Source organism: Symsagittifera roscoffensis, chromosome 4, assembly GCF_963678635.1.
Source record: "Symsagittifera roscoffensis chromosome 4, txSymRosc1.1, whole genome shotgun sequence".
Taxonomy (NCBI): Eukaryota; Metazoa; Xenacoelomorpha; order Acoela; family Convolutidae; genus Symsagittifera; species Symsagittifera roscoffensis.
Genome location: NC_087065.1, coordinates 48,570,181 through 48,578,204, shown reverse-complemented (window position 1 = coordinate 48,578,204; position 8,024 = coordinate 48,570,181). Strand labels below are relative to the sequence as shown.

The window sequence follows — 8,024 nt, the reverse complement described above, 5'->3', positions numbered from 1 at the left end:
AAAACATACTTTTTCTTTCAATTTTGTTTCTTCTTTTCATGATGCCTCCACTTGTTTTTTTGTTTTTTGTTTAGTCCAAGAGCGTCATTTGATTGTCACCTTGATCCTCATTGTCCTGATGTTTGTGGTATTAGTCATCATCGAATTTTGATTCCAATCATGTTACTGGGACTTTGTTCGTAATCCTCTCGACAACCGTAAATGCAATGGAGCTGTCATTCGGCCGGATAATGGCAAACCATAACTATTAACATACTATATAATTAATAGCTCGTAATCCTTTCGACAACCGTAAATGCAATGGAGCTGTCATCCGGCCGGACAATAGCAAACCAAAACTTATTAACATACTGTATAATTAATACGATTCTTATGAACTTTTTAGTGAAGTTTGTGTCTACATAGTGGAGGCGAGAGCTTTCAGAGCTTGAAATAAATTATTACGAACAGTGCTTTCTTCGCTCGCCTTAAGTTACTCTGTTTCCCAATCGGTTTGGGTTCAATGCTAAAGGTTGCCCATACACCGGGTAATGACTTGGCGCAACTTAGAATTATAACAAAAACCTCTCAATATTAACCCATTCTGGCAACGGTTATCCACAGAGCCGCCATTCGAACGGTCAAAGTGGGCGGCAATGAAGGAAATGGCCGCTGCAATTGACGTTACGCTGTAAATCGGAAAGTTCCGCTGTAAAAGGAAAAACATTTACAAAAAATGTATAGAAATTAATTTTATGCCAAAAAAGAGACTTCACAGGTGTTCAAATAAATCAGTTATGCGAAATAGTATTATCCTAAAAATACAACTGAAAACTAATAAAAATAATTTTAAAGTACCGGTTAGCTTTTTTTCAATAGTTTATCGTAAAATTGAAATTGAATGATCCGCTCCTCAATAAATTTAAATATCGAGTATCTCCCAAGTTCATGATTGGTTCCCTATCAAACTAACGGCGAAAATGTTGTTGCAAATGAATTGCTAAATTTTTTTATTCCGACCATTGAGCATAAGGAGTAACTTTGTACTGGGTGTGGTTTAGTTTTTTTTGTTTTCCTCTCAAAAACAGCTACAACAAGTAATCATCGGACTGGGTTGAGTGATAGTTCATTTTTTAAAAAAATTTCAGTTGTGATTAGAATGACACCAAAAAATTTCAAAAAAGTTTTCCCAGTGTCGGGAAAAACCGGCTTGATTTTTTGATTTTTCGTTTAATTTTTTGATTTTTCGTTTAACTTCGAGCTGATGAGCAGGCTTACATTAGCTTCTTTGAGTCTAAGTTAACCCTTGAAAATTTAGTTTTTACTCAAATGACGTTAGTTTTTGGAGTTATAAGCTTCATCTTAGGAATCTAAAACTTCAACCATTTGGGAGAAAATTTTTGAAAGTTCAAATTTTTTTTTCTTTTTATTTGTTTTCACAAGTTGTTTTCTAATTTGAAGATCTCACAATGACTGGCAAAAAATGGCTAAGCTCAACTTTTGATCCCAGATTCCGTTATCACTACACACAATAAAAACGGGACTAATTTAAAAAAATAATAATTATTTTGTTGTAACTTGTCGAAACATTCTGTTCTACTTGTTTATCTTTGCATTCACAAAAAAAGTTACGTTTGGACGTTTTTTACGGTCATAAAAGGCCTGGTCGTTTTGGGAAATTTAACGAAGTCAAAAAAGGGTCAGAATGCCAAATTTCGGACACTGTCATAGTCCATAGCTGATTCCCTGCTAAAGATACTTCGCTTGTACGGGGATGCGCCTAAAACGTTTTTGTTTATTCCTATTTAATTTCAGGTTTAGCACGCAGTTTTTGCAAAAATATCTATAAAGTATCCAAAAGATTTTTCCGCGTTCAAAATTGCTTTTTTACAATAATCAGGGCTACGAAAATTTTAAAATCTGGATATTTTTTAAGTCTATTTTTTCAAAACTTGTTTCTTTGGTTGAAACCTCAGTCATTGATTTAGCAGCGTTTTTGTCAACAAATTCAAAATTTATCAAAAAACTATTCAAAAAATGAGGATTTCTTAAATAAGAACGTTTGTTTTTCAATAGGGCGTGTCACTGGTACAAAAAGCTTCGCACAATCTGTTCTTCCACTTAAACTTTTAGTCCCTGATTTGGAAGGGGTAGGTTTTGGATGAAAAAAAACTAGAATACATTGCATTCCCATAAGTCGACGAAGTTTTAAGAAACATCTGGGAAAAAGTTTTTTAGTCTGTAAATGAACCAGTGTTCTTACCTGGGGAGGCTTATACTGAACATAACACGGATTTGGTTAACGAATGGAAAAGATTACTTGAACTCAATTTAACGAGTAGTCGGCATTTTCAAGAAGTAGTACTTCGCATACACAAGCAAAAATATGACCGATAAAGCTATTGGAAAAAACTGAATATGTAAAATTTTGAGTCTGCAAAATTTTTCAGGTGACGCACGCCAATTATGAGTCATTTTAACTAGTATACGAAAAATTTCATAAAAACATCCGACCCTGCCCAGGTTCGAACCCTCTAATTTTGTTGCTGGCCTCCTTCCCTACCTCTACGCTACAGATCCATGATATCTTGAAGCTAAAGTGCTATTTGTAATATAATAGTCGGTGTTAATATCCTTAGCATTGACTGTACTTGATAGCTGGTGGATCAAAATGAACACTTTCAAAATGAACACATTTTGTCGCAACAATATTTGCGACTTAGGTTGGAAAAAAGGAAGTTCATACTATAACACAAGTTATGCTTGTGTAATAACTTGAGCCTTTACCAAGAAAAATATTTCCTATTTTACGAAACCAGACGTCCAAGATTATCGCAAATATCTTTTGAGAATTGTTTCCGTATTTTCGCATGGATGTTATGTAATTTATACCAAATTTTGGATTCTTCGTCGAATCATATTATGATCCAAATAAATGAAATATTCATTCAGTCACTTTACAGTGTCTATTTTTTGTGAGTTCTTTGATTCCCAGATGCTCTATGAAAGGCTTTTCAGCCGTTCTAAATTTAATCCATTGCTCTTATTTCTCAACATTCTAGACTAAGTTATTTTGTTGAGCGAAGCTCATTTTTTCAGACTCCGGAACGTTTTTGTGTCTTAAAATTTCAGGTGTTAACACTATTGTAGCCGAAATTGGACAGTCTGAGGTAGATATCAAGCTAGAGGTCAAATGAGAGCTCGTCTTCACACATTATAATTTCCATAGAAGAGGATCGATTGCACGATCTGACACTCTCGATCTGAATACCTTACCTCTATGCACAGTGCATAGATCTACTTAACAATCACCCTCTCTTTGTATTTGCTGCTTTTCACTTCTGAAGAATACTTTTTAAAAAAACCCCTTTCAATACAGGTTAATTTTGAAAAAAAAAATGATTGACACTTGATTGCGCAATAAAAATTTCAAATTAAATAGGCATCATTAAAACTACCAAGTATGTACAGTAAAAACAGATTAATTTGAGCATAGGTAATTGCAAATATGTAAATAAGTTTTGAACTAATTTTAAACAAGTCCCTGATTTCACGATCTACGCGAGCTGAGATAGAAAAATATAGAGATCAGTCTGTCGTCATGATTCTTAATATGATGACACTGAATCTAATGTCCAACTGAAATTTCTTCAAAAATCGAAGCTTTGCACTGTGCAGGTCTGTTTATTGCTATATATAACTGCTAAACCCAAGTTCCTTTGACCTTATCAAGTAAATTACTCAGAGCATTTTCTATTTTCGAGTAAACTGGAATGTGGAGTTGGTTGGCCATATCCGTCAGATACGCTCTGCCTCGCTTATAGTCCTTAGCCAGACAATCTGCACCTCCTCCTGAGGTGCTGCAGAACGGTTCCACACACAACACTATGCTCTTGATTCCCTGTCCAACAAAAAAGGCAGCCTCGCACATACTGGCAACGGAGCGAGATGAGGAAGATATGAAGTAGAACAGAACTGTGCAGGCGTTTTTCTGAAGTTCTTCTTTAACAAACATTGAGCAGTCCCATGGGTGTGTCTGGGGGTTGTAGTACGTGATTCCGTGCTCCAGTAGAAATGGAATCGCAATTTTCTCTCTCCATTCTAAGCCATTGCAGCTCCCGCCTTCAACACAAAACTTACTTCTAAATGCAGAAAATTGCAATCAACTATACAGAGGGTTAGACGGTGAAGTCTCATTTGTACCAAGGTTCATTTGTACCAAAATGAAAAATCGGTCCCATTTTCACTAAAATTATTCAACTCTCTGATTGGTCGAATTGTGAGCCAACGAATTATTATATTAACTTTCTACCGTTCAAATAGAAGAAAACTAAATAGCCGAATAATGACCGCCGCAGTCGCGCCACCGTGTTGCGAGTTTGCCAACAGAGGGTAGGAATCTACACGAAAATTAGATCCGGTTATCGCCGCAAACCGGCGACGCGTGCGTAGCGCGCACACAGGCGACCTTAAGCCAAGAGCTTAAAATAGTCGGCTTAGTAGTCTTTGGCCAATTGAATATTTTCGGTACAAACGCGATTGATTTTTTTTAAATTTGGTACAAATGGGACTGATTTAATATTTTGGTACTTGTGAATACCCACCGGTTAGACAAATAACCAGGCATTGGGTAAATACGCCGCGCGTAAAATTGCATAGTTGGCGCGTAAAATGACCTAAATTCAGTTCCGCGTAACTGCATCAATAAGCACGTAATTAGTGATTTTCCGCATTAACCAGCGCATCCTATTGGCTAATTCTGAACAAGCTGTTGCTTTTCGCTAGTTTATTTTATCTGGTACAGCTATCTGTAACGAACCTACCGCCGCGGAAGATTTGAAACAGTTTTTGGAAGTCAATTACAAACAAGTTTTTTCATTAAAAAGCATTTTTCATTAAAAATTGGGCAAAACCGACACAGACTGGACCCCCAAACACTCAAAGATTTGCTGTTTCTTTATGTGAATAGCAATCAAATTTGAAGAAATTCAGTTTTTTTGGTAATTTAGCGCATAAAAGCAAAATTGCCGCGTAATCGGCGCGTACAAAGGAAAAAATTCCGCATCCCGGAATTTGCTAAAAATCTCCGCGTATTTATCTAATGTCTCAAATACCTTCAAAGTGTTTTCAAATCACAACAAAAAACAAGCAGTAGAAAGCTATTGCTTTTCAAATATGGTTATACAATACTCATTATAATCAAGCAGAAAATTGATAGAAATTTTTGATCTTTAGCAAACAACCCAACACTAAATTAATCAAAAAAATATTTACTCATGAAAAATTTCACATTACTCGATCGTTAAATTTAGAACGGTCTCTTTCAAAATCATTTCATTTTTGACAGTGAAAACAACTATAAATAATTAGGTTAACTTCAAACGAGTAGCGTTCCAGTTATTCTACAAAACTATTAGATTTAACAAAAAAATGACAACAGAAACTAACCAAGAAACACATCCTTTTTCAGCGGCGCACAAGATGTGAGAAAAGGGGAAGACAGTAAAAGAGGAGGCATATCAGACATTTCACTGCGAGTTTCTTTTGGCACTGGATTGAGGAATCCCGCTGATAGCCATGTGTAATAAGTACTGCTGAGTCTAGGTGAATTTCCATTCGATTCTTTTCGACGAATTCGCTTCTGTTTGAAGCCACGACTATTTTCCGTCGATGTCAAGAACTCCGACATTTCCACCGCAAGAGCTGAAAACTCATCCAAACTTATTTGAACATCATCAAGAGAGTCTTCATCTTCAGATCGCTGCAGAAAATGCGACCTCAAAATCTGATAGAAAAGAGATGGAAACTCAGCATGTAGCCCGAAAAGAAGCTTCAATGCCAAGCAAGTTTCGTCTAAGCTCAAAAATCCGCGAGATTGAAGATCGAGTTCATTGAAGCAACGCCTAATTTCTCCAAGTGATTCTCCCACCATTATATCAGGAATTTGAGAGTAGCTGTTCAGACAAGAAGGGTGTTTGTTATACTTCAGAAGGTACGAGCAGGCTAAAATGTGGAATCACTCAATATCACGTGAAGAACGATTGTTCAAACAAATCTCATGCATGTTATGGTAAAAAAGTAATGCAAAACTAATAGGAAAGCACAAGTGATTCGTGATATATTTTGCTGAATGTCCGAGATTGAAATGGCATTTGAGGAGGAAAAACTAAAAACCACTTGTGCTTGAACTTGAAATCTAACTTGAAGCGGACTGTATTCCAGGAAATAAATGCCAAACAAAATTGCTCTCATTCATTTAACAGAGTTATCATCTTAACTTATCATACCTTGCAGCGCTGACTTCATTTCACCGAAAACAGGCACCATCATTTTGTCTATGAAAGTATTCAGCAACACTAAGCCTCTGTTCAAATCATCTATTTCTTCGTTATTTAGAGTCTGTCCGTTGATTTTTGTGTTGGCAGTATATTTTTCGCCTATGAGTACAACCAGAAGCGGCTTCTTTGCCCCAGCCAAGTGGCAAACCTCTATAAGCGACACAATACCTCTCGTCTCTCGGCAATCAAGAACAAAAAGAAGCAACTTAGCGCTGCGTTTGGCTATTTCCTCGCTCTCGATCATTTCCGGAGACCAGTTATCTTTCTGCGGATTGAAGTATGTCGTAAAATTATGCTTCAGGTATGGAATCGCTATCTCCCATCGCCACGTGGTCGGGTTGCACGCTCCTCCCAGAAATACTTCGTGGGGTTTGATGAAGAAGTTTTGGAGCGAGGCGGTTGTCGCGGTTTTTGACTGTGACCCCAATTTATTGTAAACTATATCCATTGTTGATGACAAAGGAGAACTGTGACAGGATGAAGTTAGACGACTGATTGTGCGACTGCCGCTTTCGTAGATTTCGTCGCGGTCAAGTGATGACGCTTGTTTGGACTCCTTGGAGAAGTGCATGGTTTTGGAGCTCTTAAGAGGACTGTAATGTGACTGGTAGTAGATCGGGTTCTGCCAGTCATCTTCTGGACTCGGAATGTCTCTAGTCTGTTTTGCCAGAGACAATCGACACTCGAACTCGTACATTCCCGCGCAAAAACTACCGAAGGTGACTGCATCTGAAACAATAATTCATATCGTTGATATAATAGTTTTTAAAAGAAAAATACCATCGACATCACTCAGAAATGACATCAGTCAATACGCAAGGTACTGCAAGGTACAAAATTATTTTTATTTTTAACATTGATTTCTTTCTTTATAAGGGTGAAAACTCGTTACTATGTAATATAGTGGAGAACCAGTTCATGCTTACCGATTTAAACTATAGAGAAAATCATTTAGAAACTTACGGTTAGGACTCTGACTCTTGTAAGCCTGATGCACTATATTTAACACTTGGGTCGGGGTGGGATACAATTTACTGCCTCGAAACACATTCTTCAGGTCTTCAGATGCAATCACCAATTGTCCTTCTTTTTCCGTGCAATGCTGCAGAAAAGTCTCGCAGTACCTCTGAGTCTTTGGTCCTAATATTATCATCATTTGAGATCGACCATCGAAGTTAAGTTCAACTCGTGCAAATATGTGTACTGCTGGTCGGTTTCTGGGAGTTTGTAAAAACTAACCCAGTAACTGATAATTTGTAAGTAATACTATTTGATAGTGCAATGTTGTTCATAGTAAACCTGAAAGCAGAACACAATTACCAGCCACCATTTTACTAACTGTTAGTTCACTACTCAAGCAGCCGATAACACAATTTACTTTTGTTTTATAAACAGAACCTGGCTAGCTTGCTAGCTCATTTATCTAGCACAAGCGTTAGGCTCTTCTCGGAGAATGCTTTGTTTCTGGCTTTACTTTTTCACAGAGTATTTGTTACTCAATCAGAGGCAAAACTCAACTTTCAATAAAAAAATCAAAACAGAGACGAAGCAGAGCTACATAAAACATGAAGTCGAAAAAACAATTGGAAAAAAAACTGAATGAACAAAAATATTCGCACGTCTCGATAAAAAGTACTTGAAGGCCTAACATTTAAAAAAAAGTAGCAGCTTCTGTAGGAAAAATTATCGCAACCGGCTCTTTCGATC

At 36.9% G+C, this 8,024-nt stretch overlaps 1 protein-coding gene across 1 annotated transcript; it reads right to left on the bottom strand.

Moving 5' to 3' along the window:
* Nucleotides 1–3,378: 3,378 nt before the first annotated feature.
* On the bottom strand, nucleotides 3,379–7,612 carry LOC134845109 (uncharacterized). Its single transcript, XM_063861966.1, has 4 exons — nucleotides 7,281–7,612; nucleotides 6,267–7,046; nucleotides 5,428–5,982; nucleotides 3,379–4,101 (listed from the first exon to the last, which is right to left on the bottom strand). Exons 1-4 carry the CDS (start codon nucleotides 7,471–7,473, stop codon nucleotides 3,683–3,685), a joined length of 1,947 nt encoding a protein of 648 aa, XP_063718036.1. The 5' UTR covers nucleotides 7,474–7,612; the 3' UTR covers nucleotides 3,379–3,682.
* Nucleotides 7,613–8,024: the final 412 nt, after the last annotated feature.

Bases quoted from the DNA above. Each gene is read 5' to 3' on its own strand.
- LOC134845109 (XM_063861966.1), bottom strand. From the start codon at position 7,473: ATGATGATAATATTAGGACCAAAGACTCAGAGGTACTGCGAGACTTTT. The intron at 5,983-6,266 runs GTATGATAAGTT...TCCACATTTTAG, and splicing joins AATGAAGTCAGCGCTGCAAG to CCTGCTCGTACCTTCTGAAG. The intron at 4,102-5,427 runs GTTAGTTTCTGT...TTTGTGTTGAAG, and splicing joins GAAAAAGGATGTGTTTCTTG to GCGGGAGCTGCAATGGCTTA.